The sequence below is a fragment of the Eublepharis macularius genome, chromosome 6 (genome assembly GCF_028583425.1).
Source record: "Eublepharis macularius isolate TG4126 chromosome 6, MPM_Emac_v1.0, whole genome shotgun sequence".
In the NCBI taxonomy this organism is placed as follows: domain Eukaryota; kingdom Metazoa; phylum Chordata; class Lepidosauria; order Squamata; family Eublepharidae; genus Eublepharis; species Eublepharis macularius.
The window spans coordinates 53,196,367-53,215,916 of record NC_072795.1 but is presented as its reverse complement, the minus strand read 5'-3'; the positions used below and the strand labels follow the sequence as shown (position 1 = coordinate 53,215,916).

The 19,550-nt window shown below is 39.3% G+C and overlaps 1 protein-coding gene across 2 annotated transcripts in view; it reads right to left on the bottom strand.

Annotated features, from left to right (window-relative positions):
* Positions 1-421: 421 nt before the first annotated feature.
* The window catches only part of LOC129331697 (glypican-5-like), a 622,271-nt gene continuing 603,142 nt past the window's right edge, over positions 422-19,550 (bottom strand). For both annotated transcript variants that reach the window (XM_054982130.1, XM_054982131.1), the window contains one exon: positions 422-2,460. In XM_054982130.1, the coding sequence (XP_054838105.1) occupies positions 2,267-2,460 (194 nt within the window). In that variant the 3' untranslated portion in view covers positions 422-2,266. The remainder of the gene's footprint in view (positions 2,461-19,550) is intronic.

Genomic DNA, 19,550 nt, shown 5'->3' with positions numbered 1-19,550 from the left:
TTTCCTTATAGATTGCACTTGATTGTAATTCTTGGATTATATTTCTTTGTTGGAGAATAATCAAGGATGGCCCAAGGGGTTTTGGTAGCCTAGGTGAATTGTGAGCCAGGTGCCCCCCCAGCCCAGCAGGCAGAGAGCAACCATGAATGGAACTGGGTAAACATTGGCAGGGTGGGGGAAGACAGATGTGGGCATAGCATGTTGCTAGGGCTATTGCTTGTTGCTATTTGTACTGCTCCCAAGTAGGGTTACTAGGTCCCCATACAGTCCTGGTGGGAGTCATTCACCTTCGAGCATGCGTGCTCCCTCGTCTGCATGATGTCACTTCTGGTGACTTCACTTCCAAGCAATGTTATTGCACAGATGCAGGAACGCGTGCACATGCTTTGCAGTGGGCTGATTTTGGCCTCACTTTAAAAAATTGAAACAAAGTCTTCAGGCTTTTAATAAGAACAACCAAGAGGCTAAAGACAGTGTTTGGTTTTACACTGAATTCTAGATACTTTGCTCCCATGCAGCTCCATGCACATGGGGGGTGTTGCAATTGAACTGAATATTGCAGTGGAGATCCCTTGAGCACATCAGAACTTCCGCAACAAGGAGTAATTGCCTAGACGTGTCTTATAGTTTGATCCTAAATACAATTGCTTACAAGGTTTGGAGCACTGGGCTGAATATATCTTTTATGCAAATCAAATTGCTGAAAGAATTGTTTTTGTACACATATAACACACGCACAAGTTAAAGGAAAATATTTTACATTATATATTATAAAACTGTACATTGTAATGTTTTGTTTCACGAAAACAACTACTCAGATGAATAATTTGCTTTGTTAGTAAATATCAATCTGAGACATATTATCACTGTTAATTCTACTCAGATTGTATTGTATGGATTTTCAATGGCATTGTAAAAACAGTTGTCAAAAATACACATATTAGCCCTCTCCCATCTAATGATGAAATTGTACCTCCTTGTCATGCTGTAAAACACATCAATTGCATTTATTAAAAAGTCCTTCTCAAAATAAAATGGGCAGAATGAAAATACTTATGAAAGAGAAAATGGCAAATAATTGATTTCCCTCCATTTTAAGTGGATGTTTTGTTCATATTTATTTTTCCTATCATAGCAGAATAAAACATTAAATGTAATTAAATAGTCTCCAATGTATAGGGTACACTGTAATTCACAGATCTACAGTGCATCAGTACCCCTCTTGAATAAAGGAGAGACCATTACCTTCTGGCAGACATATAAACTTTTGCCCCAATTCAGCAAGGGCAATCCAAATACAGATCCATGTCTGGATCATGCCAGGGGGAACTCGTGTTACTGGACTGGGGAGAGCACTCATTCACAAACAGATGGTAGCTCTGTCAGCTGTGACGATTCCAATCACTTGCTTGTGACGGGCCTGAGGGACCAACTCCAGACACTCACTTCCCTCCTCAGATGTGCATTCCACAGCTCTGTATGAAAATCTCCATTCTTGTACCACACAAGCAATGGATGCTTGACTTCTTTGTTTCCACTGTCTATTACTGTTCCCCCTGTATTTGTCAGACATTCACATAGTCTTAAGCATATGGTAATGAAATATATGGGCAAGGAAAATATGTTTGCATGTTTCAAAATAACTCAGGAAATGTTTCTATATTTTTCTAAATGGTTAAGGCAACTACCAATACATTAGACACAGCATATGTTTGTTATATTGCTTTCTACGTTCTAAACATTAAAAAAGGGGAGAAAAAAACACAAGAGATTCAAACATGCTACAGTCTTCTTGTACCACGTAGGAATTTTATCCAACTGGTAGATAGTGCTGTACTTCACTTAACATATAGTGGCTGATCCCTAGAGACATAACTTACTATAGAACTGCTCCTGGAAACGGATTATTCAAAGGAAAACATGTGAAAGATCAGACAGACGGGGAAATTCCAACATATTAATTTACAACGTCAACATTCTTAATTGTATCTATTGCAATAACTTAACCTACTCAGGGTTCCTGTCTTCATCCTGTTTACATCTTGAAAGATAAGATGCTCTCAAAAACCATCCAGACATCATGTACACACTGATGCTTTCTGTTAGCCAGTCCCAGACTAATGTTTAGCGCTTTTACTAATATACCACATACTACTAGAGTGTACCATTTAGAGAGCCATATAACTTTGTTTTCACTTGGGTAAGGCTGTAGGTATAAAATGACAGTGAGCAGAAATTCTTGCACAGTTAATGCAATATAATGCAGCTATAACAAAGAATGCCACAAAACTGCCAGGGCTGTGAAAGTGAACAGCAAGGAGGTTGAAACTCGATTATCCATAGGATGATTGCCCCTGTTATCTTTAGGAGGCAATTTTACAATAATGGTGTCTGTGGAGTTTGCCTTTTTCACCGTTGCATTGGATCCATTCCTATCTCCTGGATTACCTCTGAGATCATCTGGAAAAAACAAGAAAGAGAGGGAATTTAATATTAGTTGCTGATTTAGCAGATTATGTAGATTACAAAAAGCCAGTTTTCATAGGGCATGCCACGATAATCTATTAAATGGAAATAAGTTGTGTAATACAATCCTAAAATGGTTTACTCAGAAGTAAAAATCGAGACCTTGCTCAAAGATATTTACTCTGTAATAAAAGTACGTAAACTGACATCTTAAACTAGTTATCTTATGTGCACTTATTTGGGAGTAAGTCACATTAAACTCACTGGGACTCTTGAGAAAACATGCATACACTAGGGTGTCTAATCTGACCCAATTGCATCTACAAACTAAATAAAGCTGATTATTTGGATTTGATAGCTTAGGCTAAAACATTCTTTAAAACATCCATAAGGAGCTCCATTTTTACTGGAGCAGTGAAGTTAGAAGATTTGTTTAATACTGTCTCTGCCACAGTTTTCCAGATTTAAATTGTCACATGAACATGCTATAACTTCTGTGTGGGAAAATATACTTGTATATGTACAAGTATATGTACTTGTATACATATAAGGTACCTGTGGGTTTTCTTCTAGCAATAGTCATTTACTCATTTCCAGATATGACAGATAATCTAATTTGCACATGGAATGCTTATAAAGACCTTGCTTTGTCTAATCATTTTTGCTCCGCATTTATCATCAGATTAGATTACGGTTGCCAGGTCCCTTCACTCTCTGAGCAGGAGGTGAGAGACCTGGCACTTACTTTCATTGATGTCTTTGCACACATGCTATGCATGTCCTTGTGTGCTCTCAGGCTGTGTGATGTGGAAGTGATGTGATCACTTCTGGGAAGTGATGTCATTGAGCAAGGTCTCGAGCCACCCTTGGGAGCGATCCCACACTTGGCCCACTATGGGGTGTGGGAGCACTGCCGGGAGGGTCTTGGAGAGCTCCTGCACTTCACAGTGGGCCAATTTAAGCCCCAAATGGGCCTCATTTGGCCCATTTGGGCCCCAAATTGGCACACTGCAGAGTGCAGGAGCATGCTGCGCCACCCAGGAGCATGATCCAGGAGGCATGTTCCCCGGCCTTTTCCCTCGCCAGCTAGGTAAACAGGGGACTCGCAATCCTAGATCAGACAGTATAGCCTCATGTTTTGTAAGGCTATTGGGTCTGTCCCAGATAAGTCCTTCTTCAATGGCCAAAACAGCCCCAGAAAGGGCCCAACTATTTTCCCCAGATAGGCCCATCTCTGAGTCATTGTGATAGATGTGGATGGAGGAATATAAACTGAGGAAAAAATAACAGATCATCTAACTTCAACAGAACAGCAATAATCAAGTGATCTGCCACCAAAAGATCGCAGGACTCAATATTCAAATTTGATGAAACTAGACAAATAAGCCTTCCCCCGCCCCCGCAGCCTATCCCCGCCCCCGCAGCCTGTAGATGCTCTCTGGAAGTAAGCAGTGTAACTGGGGAAAATTGGTTCATCTATTAATCAGGTCTCCTGAAGGAGTAAGATATAGGGTTGCCAGGTCCCCTTACCCTCCCAGCAGGAGGGGGGACCCTGCGCTTACTTTCCTGGCTGTTTTGGGATGCTCCTCATGTACACACAATGTGCAGGAGCACTCTTGGGGCAGCACAATGATGTCACTTTCAGGAAGTGACATCATTGTTCGAGGCTGGGGAGTGTGCATGTGCTTTGGAGTGGGCTGATTTGGGTCCCAAACAGGCAACTGCAAAGTGCAGGAGCACTGTTGGGGCAGTGCACTGGGAGAGCGGACCTCTTGAAGGGTTTTTCACTTCCAGTCTGCCCCTGTTTAGTTGGTGAAAACTCAACCAGAAGTCTATCTCTAGTAACAAATTTCACTCTCTCTAAGAAAGTTGGATCCTTTTTCTGCTACCTTTTCTTTCCTTACTACCTTTTGATTTGGATTTTGCGCAGGGGAACAAGTGATGTTACAGCTGGGTTATGATAGCACTTCCGTGGGAAGAGCCCATGGAGATTAAACCGGTTTTGATTAACCAAAATTTGGGAGGGAATACTGGAATTATAAAAAGAGAGGGTTAAGCAATTTCCCTGAGAGAGCCTGCCATTATATCAAAATCTTTTAAATCTATATTCTTTGGGTGATATAAGGTAATGTAACCCAAAGTGGAATGCAATTCTCATTGTATACATTTCTTGATTATATTGAATTGTTTTCTAATTTCTGCAATCCAAATCCAAATTTATTTCATGCCTTATACTAAATGCTGTCATCTGCCTTGAATCTCAGTGAAAAATCTAGATTATAATAAATAAATAAATAGCCAACCATATTAAGCCATGGGGCTTAAAATATGCTACCTGTATAGGATACAAACAAATCTCTGATACCAATGTGGAACCAGCATAAAAGAAATCATAAGCAGCCTGTGTGTAAAGTGGTCCCCCCTTCCTTCCAGCTTCTTTCATGGCTACAATACAACGTTTTCTATTTTGCCACATAGTGGAGCAGTTAAAAACATTCCAAGGTTGACTTTCTCTCCAGAAGTGATGAGAGATGAGCAAACACCCCCTCCTCTCTTGAATGATATGTGTTTGGCACTGTGTAGATCATGGAGTTGGAAAAGGGGTTGGTGTTAAACCAAATAAGGCAAAAGATGCAATTTAGCAATATGATAGGTTACGCAATGCTTGCAGAAATCTCACGAGAATAATTGTGTGAAGTGAACAAAACCAATCAGTGAATATATAGGTGGTCAAGTGTATGTGAAAACCAATAATTAACCACTGTAAAGTGATGCTTTTAGTGATAAAAGGAAAAGGTATAAAAGATCAGGTATTTCTTTGTCTTACTAGAACACATGGAGGCCTGCTTTGAGGTCATGTTCTCTATATTGCAATATATAAATCAACTTCTCCAGCCCTTGTCCTTCTCATTCCTTTGTCTCAAATTGGGTTGGGGGCAAAGGTGCACAGTTCTGTGTAACACCAATTGTGAAAACAGGGAACTATAACCATCCACAAAAGTATGAGTTAAAAAGAAATAGAATAAGAAACTTTCCCTCATCCTAACTATTAATAATTGCTACCCATGGTTGGTTAGAGAACTAAAACATAAATATGCCATTAAAAAAATCTTTTCTTTTAAAAGACTAAAAACTAATCCCTGAACCTTAGAAGTAAATTCTTGGCAGACACTGGTTAAGTGGCAAGGATTTCAGAAATGTGTATGTAATCTGAGATCACTGTCTGCAACTTGGTAACTTCAGAGAACTATCAATAAACTCTTCTTGGACCATAAAAATGAGTTGATTTTATTTGAAAATACAATCTCACTGCCATATAAATCATGAAAGAAATGCAATGTTTCCCTTGGATTTATCATAATATCAGCATCCATCAGAGAAAACTAATGGCTTCTAGGATATACTCAAGGTTCGCAGCAGGTAAAAGGCTGAAGGAGAACGCAAGGCAAGCGCTACTACCACTGCATCACAGCTGAGAATATACCAGTTCTTTTTGCTGATGTCCCATGGGGGAGCTCATTCAAAGAGAAAAGGCCATGCAGGTAATATTTAGGAACTCTCCCCCCAGTATCTAAAGTATAAAGAAAAATGGACATTCTTCAGATTGTCATTAACGTAAATTAAGAATAAACAACGGCAACACGTGGTTTTTTGAGAGCATCTACACCTCCTCCCAGTCCCTGTCATTCTCCCTTTCGACTGGGGTAAAGGCACAATTTCTCTACTGCCTCCTATATCATTCCAGCCTGCTGACTGCAGCTCTCTTGGGCCAGCTGATTAAATAAAGACATCACTCAGTACAATCTATTCCACTCTTTCACTTGGCCACAATCACTATTGTAACTTGATTGGCTGCTATAAATTGGGCAGGTTTGAATGCATTAATTAATTAATTTTGTTCTGGCATTGAATTAACCAAAACATATAAAAAGAACAGACATGGGCTTTTAAAATCCACCCCCTCCAGTCATGACTGCTTAATGCACTAACATAACGAGTGTTAAATAATACATTAGGTAAATCTACCTTTACCCTTTCAAGGGAAAACGACTACAATGTTAATTTCCTCTTTCACTGTGGTTTCATAGCAAAGATGATTCCATGTAAAGGTATGCATAGCTACTTAGAATTGAGGAGGGAGAAGGTTAGATGTGCAAACAGGGCATTTTGTAAGCCTCTGTTTAAAAATTAAATACTTGGTGTTTGATAAAGTATATCAGGCAGGGCCATCCTTCCATTGCAGAAACCTAAGCTCAGCTTAGTAGGCATGCCATGTTTTATTCATCCTTGATGGGAATTATCTGTGAGACAAGAAAGGAAGAAGTTTCCTCTCTTAAATATCAGGTGCATCAGGAGTAAATACCTGAGAGAATACAGTACTGAATCTCAGGCAAACCCTCTCTTCCTAGAGGCTATTATCACTGACTGAGAATGCTATCTTTGGCCATAATGCAACCCCAAAGGCAAGACTCAATTCCGAAGCGCTATACAAATACAGGTGAAAACAAACTGGAGCTTCACCAAGGGCAAAAGAAGAACTCCCTTTCAGCCCGTACTCTAATGGTGTCCCTGAGTGCACACTTTTCTCTCCAACAAATAAGTGGTTACCATTCACTCCTATGGGAAAAAAGTAAAGTGCTGTACTTAAGAAAATTGGTGTCATGGGAAAAAAGAATCCCAGTCCATCCCACTTTTGACATGGAAGGGATGGGACAACCATCACAGAAATGCACTGAAGACTCAGAGATACCTGAAATATACATGCTTTGTTGTCCCCCATTGCATTTTCCCAAAGCATGGTTTATTGGAAGATTTACAGCGTTTTGCACTGTTATGATTCAGCAAGAAAGACAGTACTTTTCAGTCAATAGCCAGTTGCTATTTCATTTTAAGGACTCCGGATTGAGCAAGGCCTGAGGATAAATATGGAAACAAGTTTTGTCTTTTCTGATTATAAATGTTGCCCTTGGACTTTCAGATACTGTTTTTTGAATATAAATAAATACCTCTTAAACACAATGTGTGTTTGTGCCATTCTTGCCATGTTAGGTTCTATCAGCACTGCACCCATCATAATGATAGATTTTGCTAGTTAATAATACCTTTTAAAAATAATACTTTTGTAAAAGCATTATTAAATATATTTATAACAACCTTAAAAATAAAGCTCTTTCCAAATAAAATTTGGTAATGTGATTTTAACCTTTTTCAAAGTACTTCCTTAGTCCTCTACTACATAAACTTGCCTTCTGACAAACTTCAATATACCTTGTACAAAGACAAGAATTTTTTTGGAGATATCTGATATCAAACATCTTTTTCTTACCCAAGATTGCAGAACCTGTGGTTCTCTCATCACCTAGAGATAGTAACTTTCAAAGGACGAAGGACAGTAAAGATGTTATCTTAAGCACGCAAGCAATTATTAAATGTTTGCTGTCAAAGAAGTCTTCATCAAAAAGTTGAATACTAAGGAAACTGTGCCAAGGTTACAGAAACTTACCTGACTACCTTCAAAAGTAAATGCCTCAGGATCCAGGGATCATACAGATTTTCTACCAAAATGCAGAGATTCAGTAGTTTCTAATCTTAAAAGTCAATTATAAAAGAAGGTGGGAATACCTAGGATATTTTTAAGGATGAAAAAAAGCACTTGTTATGGCTAATGATGAATAAACATGTAAGTGGTGGCTTATCTAAAGGCTTTCCCAAATGGCCAAGGAATAAGAAACAGATGGACCATAGTAGCCTATAGGATATAAAAGTGTCTCTTGATAAAATGGCATTATGTTTTAAGGTCTCAGACATAAAAATGAGCAGACAAATGCAGTTCAATCTAATGATAATTTGTTTTGAAAGTGCTATATGGCCTCGATCTCAGGTACTTAAGGTTCTCTCATATCAACTCACTAGTATATGCAAGTCATCAGGTGAGATTCTCACAGCCTCACATGCAGGGTTTTCCCCATGGCAGTTCACTCTGGGACTCCTTGTTTAAAGAGGCCTACAAAGCAACATATGCTCTTGTTTCTAGATAACTCTGTTCATTTTATTGTGCAATAGATTTTTTTTTCAGATTTTTTTTTTGTCATCCTCACCATCGTCATGCACATTGCAATACAGAAAGAGCTGCCAACTTCCAGGTGGACCCAGGATTTTTCCTAGAATTACAACTGATCTCCAAACTACAGCAATTGTTTCCCCTGGAAGAAATGGTAACTGTTGTGGGTCAGCCAAGTCCAGCCAGCCCCAATGAAGCAGACAGCTCAAGGAAAGAGGACAGAATGGCCACAGCAGGGAATCACCTGCAGCCACCGATGGACAACCCACCTCCAGAAGCCACAGCCACCCTTCTCTGTGGGGAACCTCCACCCCACCACTGCCCTTCATCAGTCTTGGCCCTGGATGCACCCACCAGCCTCTGACTACTCACCTCGCCTCTCCTGTTACCAACCAGCACTCTGGTTGTTAATCAACCAGAAGAACATGACTGTAAGTTAACTAAAAGAAGAAAATATGGCCTGCAACAACAAAAAGAAAAAAATCCTCTTGAGGATTGAATTTGACCCAGGAGGCACAGAATATTAAGATTGGTGGTGGTGATGGGAACAAATGGGCTGACCTTCTTATTACCAAAATGGGGGTCTCCAATGAGAATTGTGGGAATTAGTGTACAAGTTGATGCAGCGAGGGGGTAACTAGCAAGATGTCCACCAATGTATACTAGGATTGTTTTCTTGGAGGACCCTCTAATAAACAAGTGGGTGTTCAACAGGAATGGTTTTTATTGAGGGGCAGTAAAAAAAGCAAGCATACAGGAAAAGCTCACAGCATACACATAGCGCTAACTATGAAAATAAGGAGGTAGAGGGAGAGAGATTCAGGATTGGGCAATATTTACCAGTCTAGGAGATGGAGGATGCTCGTAGAGAGTAATAGCTTGAGTGACCAGTGCTTTGCGACAAGAAGGCTCAGACATGCATTTGAGGCTGTGCATATTATTCCAATACACACACACAGCTATGGCAGAAGGCACCCCAATTATACTGTAAAATGTGCCATGGGGCAGGATTGCATTTTCTGCCTCAAGAACAATAGCTTAATGGCTGTCTCCAAAGGAGAAACAGTAAGTTGGGAAAGGCTTGATTGATCATATCTGGGCACAACTATAAGTAAAAAAGTGATTGATGACCCACGATTAGCAGAAGCGAAGAGTTATCAGGTCCCTGAATACCTCTGACTAGGAAAGTGGCAAAGGGAAGATTGGACGGGTGTGTATGAGTTTAACTCAGGAACTCCTGGAAGACCTCTTTTGTCTTAAGCCTTTGCACATCTCTAGGGTTTGGGGCAGCTAGCTAACCTTGTCTCATGACTCGTGTTTAGGGTTACCAGGTGCTTGCTGGCAGCGGGCAAACTCCCAGGGATTTATCCCCTTATCTGCCAATTGTGGAGCCCCCTCAAACTGGCCAAATCGGAGCGCGGGAATGCTCCCATGGCTGGCGTGACGACATCACTTACAGAAGTGATGTTGCCATGCAATTGGCGTGGTGACATCACTTCCGGAAGTGACATCTTCATACTGCTGCCAGAGCGCACAGATCATGCGCACGCTCGAGGGTTAGTTCCAGGCCCCTATCCTCCCGCTGAGAGGATAGAGGGACCTGGCAACCCTACTCATGTTCCAATAATTTTCCAACTCCAGCTGGGTTGGGAACCGTTCTGCCTGGCCAGGCAGCATGCCTTGTGCTCAGGGCATATTCACAAACTGCCCTTTCAGTGTGAGGGAGGGTTTGACTACTAACATTCTCAAGCCACTGACAGTTACAGAATCTAGGATGGGGTGATTTAGGGAGCAACGATTTACAAATTGTTCTCTTCTCACATGATCCTTTGAGTTCCCCCGCCTCCCAAGTTTGTGCTCCAAAATGCCTAGACTTTTAGCTTTTTCAAATATTTTTAAAAAGTTATATAATCATTTTACTCCACAACCACACCACTAACAATGCAATCCTAAACAGATTTACATACTTCTAAATCCATTAACTTCAATGGACTTAGAGGGTTGAAACTCTGTTTAGGATTGCACTGGGAATTTTTTAACAGAGCAAGTGGCTTGTGAGCCAAAGCCTAAAATGTCAGTTCTAAACACATTTACTGGAAAGCACAATTAATTGATTTCAGTGTAAATCTAAATATGTACATGTAACAATGAGGTCACATTTTTGACAGTGGCATCCTAAACAATGTGACATCCTTCTAAATTTGTGGGCTTAGAATAGTGTAACTTTGCATAGGAGCACTGTTGTGCTACAATAATTTGGTCAGTTAATTGAGATGAATGGGAGTTTCTTCTGAGTAAACGACCCCAGGTTGCATGAATTTGTGTCATAGTAGCCCTGAGTAAGTTATCACAAGGAGAATAAAAGTCATATGACATCCATCTGGAGGAAAATGCAAGCACTTTTATGGTGATGTTCAGGAACTTGATGAGCTCCCTTCTGATCAAAGAGTCTGTTTTGGTTGACAGCTTTGTGAGAAAATTAAAGAAAAGTGCAACCTGGTGGAACAGGCTCTTAAATTACAGTAGATGCTGCACCACTGTTATTACATTTTTATCACCTTTGGTATCACTAGCTGAAATTGCTTTTACATATCCAAAACAAGGGCCCCTCAAAACAAGGTAATAACCATGAAATGTGCCATTTTCCAAGAGTTCCAACAATTTCTAAATGATGCATTATCCTGACATCATGACCAATACTAATTATTTTCAAATGTGGTGGTAGCAGACAAATGGGAAAAATGAAAGATTATGCTTCTTAGAATGAAAGTGGAAATTAGAGAGAACCCTCAAACTGTCATGCTTAAAGAATTCATAATGCAGTTCTGTGGTCCTAATGAATTCTTTTCTGCGGAACAACTGGTCTGAGGCAGACAATTGATATTTATTAATGCAGATGCATTCATGATTAATACATGGCAGTTTGTTGCTTGCACCTTTTGTCTCTAGACTTAAAACACAGCGTTCCCATGACTTTCTTGTATACTAGTAATAATTTTGCCAGTATTTGAAAATGTTGAGGTGTAAATAAAAGAAATCCATAAAACTGTGCAATATTGAGGACTTCCAGCACTAAAACTTATGGGTGAAAGGACAGAGTTGCAGGCACAAGAGTAGAGTTTAGATGCCCAAGGGCTTTCAGCTGCTTCCTAATGTTTACTGGGTCAAATTCCTATCCAAACAATTGGAGGCCATTCACAAATCTAAGAACTAGATAACCAATCAGAATCAAAATGGTTAACATTATCATTAACTTGAAGGATTTCGATCAGAAAAGAGAAGCTAGAAAATGAAAGGTGGGGGATATTTATCTGTGTCAGTTGCCCCGTGTGATTTTATTTTAGGAGGAGCACTTAACACTCAGGGTGATAACCAGATTGCCTTTTAAAATATATGTTGAGTAAATTGTAAAGACACCACTAGACTAAGAAAGAAAGAAAAAGAAAGAAAGAAAGAAAGAAAGAAAGTCTTATTGTCTGATCTTTCCTGAAGACTAGCCTGCCATGTTGAAGAATTTTAGCAATTTGCTCAACATCTCTCTGTTTCTTTTTCTGTCATCATAAATGCCATCTTTTCAATGCAGGGCCTGTGTTTTCTCCAGACATCACTGTAGTCAGTACCAGAAATAAAATTAATAACACAACACAATAGTGTGTAAGTTGTCTTCAGGAAAGCAACAATCCCAGACTTATACATCATTCAAAGTACAGTATTTTCCTCTCATGCGATATAGTTTCATTCTGTACATATGCTGAATATTAAGCATTCTTTGAGGTAGCGTTACAAAGAAAGCCTGTCAGTGATTTTTATGTTTCCATTGACATATAAGTGCCAGAGCAAAGCATGGCGATTTTCATGAGAAACAATAAAATTCTCCCAAACCAACCAACCAAACAAAAAACCCAGCTCATGTAGGTAACTGTTGTGTGATAAAAATGACAATAGCTTTTCTTCTTTTTTGGAGCTGGGTAGGGGGAAAGACAGTAATTGATAATTTGAACTCAGAAGCTGATTATAAGCCAAACTGTAATTTATTTAACAAACAAACAAACACAGGAGCTCTGTTTATAGAACTAACTTGAAGGGCACATTGAATCAGATCCCATGGATCCATTCTGCAAAGGGTTCTTTCCTCTGGTGCAAAGAACCTTACCTGATACATTAGGTAAACAGGATTCATGCAATCCAACAATGCAGAAATAACTGGGGCCCAATATAAGCAAAGACTGTGAGAGTCTTGAAAACATCTGTTTTGCTCTTTAATAACACAGGTTACTCAAGGTTTCAGACTTCAGTGTTGGTGTTTCCTTGCCCAGAGAGGTACAAGCATATATTGCAAACCAGCAGGCATGAGTTGTTGTAAAACACAATGTTACTGGTCCCTGTAACTAGGAAGCAATTAAAGTTCACTGTATAAACAAGCTCCAGCCCTCACTGTAATCAACTGAGTAGCCTAAAAGTTCTGTTCTTAACACAGGAAAGACAATGATCCTGATCCTACATGCTTTCAACTATTCCAAAATGTCCATTAAATTTAATGAGCATTTTGGGGGATGCCAGGAATGTGGGGGCGTGGTTTTTGTGGCTAGAAAGAAATGCCTGCTGTTAGCTTCAAAGACTAGCCACTCCTACCAGCCTAAGCACTTGGAAGTGATCATAGGCCAAGCTCTTAAGTCGTCTGCTAAATATCACTCCACAGCTATAAGCTGCAATTAAGAAGGAAAAATATTGGTAATAATTTAAAATGCTAAGACTGTTGACCTGATTCTGATGATCTCATTAGCTTTGGGCCAAAAACATACTTATCTAGTTGAAGTGGGATAGACTTTGTATTTTCCATACACACCTATTTCTTGTTAATTTTTATGGCTTAATATAATGGTCAAATCAGAATTAGATTGCTTATAAAGACCATTTAGATTGTGGAATGAAAGCACTTCCTGTGTCCTTCCAGTACCTCTCCCTTTTTCTTCTGTGTTGGAGGGCGAGAGAACAAATTTACATTTGTTGTCAGTTAGTACTTGCAGAAAATAATCCCAGGAAACCAAACCGACATTTGTCAAAGTAGTTTTCAAGTTATTTATAAACTTTTCATGGATTTAATGAGCTCGTATTTATTATCAAATTTTCCAATGACACCACAAATTAAAAAAGTCATGACAATGAACAGTATTTTTGTACAATTGTCTGTGACATATAACTGACTTTCAGGATGTATGGAATTTTTAAAAAAACTGTAAATGGCTTGGGAATGGCTTGAGTACTGCCAGGACAACCTTCTCTAACACGAATCTGCTTTTATGCTGGGGCCTTCCAGTAAGGCTTTGCTCAGTGTTCACAGTGTATTCATAAGTCAGGTTGCCAAGCCTGCAAGCAGGAGACTGGGGAGGGGGGACATTGGTCAACAGTGTGACTTCACTTCTGGGAAAGCCTGGAAGTGATATCATGCCTTTCTAGGAACTGGCTTAAACTCTATGTATAGAATTTTAGGATACTTTTAGGCTACTCAGTTGATTACAGAGGACACCAGTCCTCTCTAGGAATCACTGAAATCACAAGAGTTTCAGTCCCTGCCTAGAGAGGTGTGACATCACTTCCAGATTTTCCCAGAAGTGAAGTCATTCCATCACTTGATGACCACTTATTTAATGTTTATTTTTTCCTGTTGCTGCTCAGAACAGTGGAAGAAAACACCAGTTGGTGGCAGGGAATCCCTTGCCCTCACTGGAGTTCTGGCAACCTGTTCACAAGTTCACTTCATAATTTTGCAGGACAGATGTTTTAGAGGCAGCAGCAAGGCTGTGGTCTCCCTTTCCCTGCATTGTGTTTTTGGTTCTGTCCCTCTTGATTTTTTGGCAACCTCATGAAGAGTGTTAGGATGACTTTTCATTTGATCAGTTAAATCTGAACCTCTTCTTCCTAACTTTACTACTAGGAACAATGGCCGTCGTCACACGGGCTTCTATTTAGCGCGAAAATGGCGCAATTTCCCGGCAAACACCCACCTTATTCCAACACTGATGCGATTTTCTCTCTTCTGCTTTGTGCTTGATAGTCATGATATTTTGCGCCTCAGTGGGAATGCCTCACATCGATGTTTTTCGCCTTGCCACGGCATAGGCCCACCCTTTTTTTCTCTCCTCAATCCCAGAATCCATTTCTCCTGCGACTCCCCCCTTTTTTTGTGTGTGTAATAATGTCCTTATATCGCTATAACGACATCACACAATGAAAATTTTCTGCTGAAGAAAACAAGTAAAAATGACTGAATTGCCATTACAGAAATTTTTATTTTAACCCAAAACCACACCTCGCTAAAAATGGCCGTGTTCAATCATTTTCCGGGTTTTTAAAACATTACGGTTGAGCTACTGGCATGTTTATCTAATGTTATTCTGTTATAGCGGAATTAAACGGCAAAAAAATTTTTTTTAAAGGGGGGGGAGGAGCTGCTTCTGCGCCCATTAGAGAGAACGGAACAGAGCACTTAGGTGTGGACAGCTGGGAGCGCGAAGAAATGTGAGGTGACCAAAAGAAACGTTACTGTGCCGATATCAGCGATGATGCTATATGCTGTAAATTTAACGGAACAGATGCCCGTGTGACGACGGCCATTGTTTCCATTTTATCTGACTTTTAAATTTTTTTTACTTTATTAGTGTTGATGTACTATTTTAATTTTTAAAATTTTTGATTTATATCCTCAATGTATATTTTAAATTAATAGTATCCTGTAAATTGTTTTGCGGAATCTATTGTAACCCAAAGGATCAAATACAGAAAGGTCCAAGTCAGCTATAACACAAAACATGGTTTATTTTAACTTTGTGAAATGAGGATTCAGCTCATGGATAATCACTGAAGAAATGTTTGGGAAAAAAACTGTTTTCATTTCATTCTTTCTATAGCCTGGGAAGGCACCATCAGAGAATTAATCTAGGATTTAGCCAGGATAGCAAAGACTAACTATTCAGAACACGTATTTAGAACAATGTTATGCTGCCTCTCCAGGAAACCTGCCTGAGTCAGCTTACAAAATAAAATGCTTCTGTGATTAATAAACCAGCTTCAAAATCTGGCTTCAGATTAGGGATCCTCCACTCCCACCCGCCACCCCCTGCCACCACTTTAATTAGTGAATAGTTCTGCCACCTCTGCCAGTGTTTTCCTACTTCTGATGCATTTAAAGTAACAGAAACATAGAAACATAGTGCTGTAAGGGTTCCCAAGGGTCATCTAGTCTAACCCCCTGCACAATGCAGGAAATTCACAGCTACCTCCTCCTCTCAGTGATCACTGCTGTATGCCCAGAGGAAGGCACCCCCACTCCCCGCAAACCCTGGGAATATAAGAGAGGGCTACGAAAGCCTAGTACTGGCTCATCCCTTCATGATCTCCCTTCCTCAATTTGCCAACATTCATACTGAGCTACAGAATCAGCATTGCTGTCAGATGGCCATCTAGCCTCTTCTTAAAAACCTCAAAAGAAGAAGAGCCCACCATTTCCCGAGAAAGCCTGTTCCACTACAGAACCACTCTGTCAGAAAGTTCTTCCTAATGTTTAGCCGAAAACTCTTTTTACTTAATTTGAACCAGTTGATTCTGGCCCAAACTTCTGGGGCAAGAGAAAACAACTCTGCTCCATCCTATATGTGACAGTCCTTCAAATACTTGAAGAGGGCTATCATATCACCTCTTAGTCACCTCTTCTCCTGGCTAAACATACCTAGCTCCTTCAAACTTTCCTCACAGAACTCAGTCTCTAGACTCCTCACTGTCTTTGGATGTATTCTAGCTTGTCAATGTCCTTCTTAAACTGCTACCCAAAATTGAACACATTACTTCAACTGAGGTCTAACCAGAACATAGTAAAGTGATCTGGACCCTATACTTCTGTTGATACAGCCCAAGAAGTGTTGCACCAAATGGTTTACCATTTCAGAATGGGTCAAACTGATTTATGAGCTGTGCCAAAATTCAAAGAGAATTTTTTCCATATAATAAATAGCTTCATATCATAAATAGCTTTAGATCATAAATATCCAAACTGAGTAGCAGCTGTACACTTTTGACTGCTTCTCTAATTCTGAAACTATCATTGGTTAATATAATTGGTTATTAGCAATATGCTCTTCAAATTATTTCAAGGAGTATGTGCTCTTTTATTCTTGTTAATACTTTATCTTCTTAGAATCTTGTGTTTAACTATGTTGGCATCTTCTTTGACTTGTATAGATCTAATCTGTCTGCGGCATATGTGAGCTTCTATTTTTGTGTTTTAAATATCCTCCACAACCATTTTTTGCTACCCTAGTTGGAAGTAAAAGGCAGACACGAGCTTGGGTACTAAGGACCACTTTATTAAGGCAACAACATAACAGTTATGGTGGCAACAGGGGGCTAACTAGTGGTACAGGTCAAGCCAACAGTCACCATGGGACTTCCTCCTTGAACCTGTCTGGGTGAGACCTACTGTCCCGGGCGCGAGCCATCCACAAGGCATGGTTTGGGCCCAGCCAACCAGGTGAATGGTTCCCCCCATAAAGCTCCAAACACCTCAAGCTGTGGAGCCTGAGGGAAGGCACATTATCAGCATTTCCAGAGGTGTTTTATAGGGCTGACATTAAACAAAATATAAAAACACACGATAAAAGCAAAAAAACCCCAAAACATTCTTGCCGTACTATCTCCATCTAAGTATGCATCATATATTTTAACTGGGTATGTAGATCTCAGTGACTTCACTGAAGTATATTCATTATTAGCAGTGAGTATTCATGTACATACATTAAATTTAAATATTTTAATGATTTTAAACATTTTTATTATGTATATTTTTAATCTGTTAGCTGCCTTGGTGGCCCTGATCAGGGAAGAAAAGCACAATATAAACATTGTAAATAAATAAATAAATAAATAAATAAATAAATAAATAAATAAATAAATAAATAAATAAATAAATCATATATAAAGCAAGTATTGTTCTTTTGCACTTGAAGGGCTCAGCTGACACTGAAACAGACCCTAGAACTCAAAGGCCACCACTGAGTTTCAGTCTGTCAACTGTAATGCTGAAGCAGGCTGGCATATTCTGGATTGCTCTTTGTCTCACCCACTCCCTTATGTTATATTAGTGGTTGTGTCTCTCAAATGACATTAAAAAAAACAGGCATTTATCCAAGGAGTTTGTGATAAAATTACATGACAAGGGAAAACAGACAAGAGATTCAGCTTCACTGAAAAGAACATCACCAATAAGATCATGACATTGCACACATTTATGTAATAGGTATATTGGAAACAAAACTCTGAACTTTCACCTGCTAAATTAATTGGCAGGAAATATTATTCTTATTACACAGGAAAAGTTTATTTGTTGACTGTGGTCACCAGAAAGAAATGATACGATCAAAAGAAATTTCAGGAAGATAGTATTTTTGAATAAGTAATTTCAGTGTTGAAACTAAATCTAGCAGGGGGGAAATATTAGGCTGCATCGAGCACACTGTGGCACATTTTTTTCTCAGGCATTAGTTGGGCAAATATTCAGCAGGCATGCCCCCTGTTTCATAATGACAGGTGTATCCAGCCAACCACAACCTTAGCTCTGTCACAGTTGTCAGTTATTGACAGAGGGGTTGATTAGCATCATCAGTCAGTTGCGTATCTGTTTTGAGAAGAAAGCTTTGAATGTAGAAACTCCAAACTGGTTAGAAACATTATCTTATTAAAAGCATGCTGTGAAACCAATGAACCTTTAGGTCATCCAGCAGGATGAATAATACCAAATCACTATGGTTATAATGTAGGTAAACTGGCAAGAATGAAAAAAAACCCCTTATTTTGGAATTAATACTTTACAGAATAAAGCTGCATACAATATGCTATGTTGTACACACTGACATTCTTGGACAATGGTCAGATCTGCACCAGAAAGGTGGTAAACATGGCTGCTTTAATGGTTCATTCTCAGTTTAGCAATGTAATAAAGATGTCATTGGCAGTTGGTAGTGCATTGGTATACAGGTTTTATGGCAAGACTGCTATAATGTTGTGCTCAGAAGTCTGACCCTTAAGATGAGACACTGGATTTCATTCCAGCTCTGCACTCATTGGATGCCTCATTCCACTGAAGCTAAATTAGGCTACAATGCTAAATTCACTTTAGTAGAGTGTACTTTCAATCAGTAGTACCACTTGGGATGTGGGGAGAATTTCACATCACATGTGAATGTTTCTCTGGAGCGCTATATCTTTGATTATTGTGAGATTAAATGTAACCATAATAAATTTTGTTTCTTTTTATTCCTTGTAGGTGTGAAGTTGATAAAGATGCAATCAAAATGGTTTATTAGGGCTTGCAAGTATAGCACCTGATTTTTATTAACTTTATTCAGAGCTGTATGGTAACATTTCTTCTATATTTTTTAAATCAATCAGTTATAGCCAATTTCCATTTCCAAAATGGACACAGGAAAGCCATAATGAACTTCACAAGACCTGACAATGCCCTGTATCGACATTGCCGCTCTTGTTGCATTTAATTATGCAAAGTCCATCAACGGACATCTCAACATAAATTATGCAAATACCTATTAAGAGACTTTGAAAAATGCACGTTACTCATCTAATAAAGGAAACAAATGAAAAGTAAAACAGCAAAGAAAGAAAGAAAGAAAGAAAGAAAGAAAGAAAGAAAGAAAGAAAGAAAGAAAGAAAGAAAGAAAGAAAGAAAGAAAGAAAGAAAGAAAGAAAGAACAGAACAGAACAGAACAGAACAGAACAGAACAGAACAGAACAGACTCGCCTATGAACCCTGGCTGGCTGAAGTCTGTTCAAAATCTCAACAACAACATCAAAAACATGGACAGAGTACTGAAATCAGTGCTGCAAACATTAACTGCCACAAATGGCTGGAGAGACTGATGATATAGCTGATCCTTCACAGCTTGTGAGTAGACATGGGTACGAACGGAAAAAAAACAACTGAACAAGCTGTTCATTTTTCGTTGCCATCCATGAA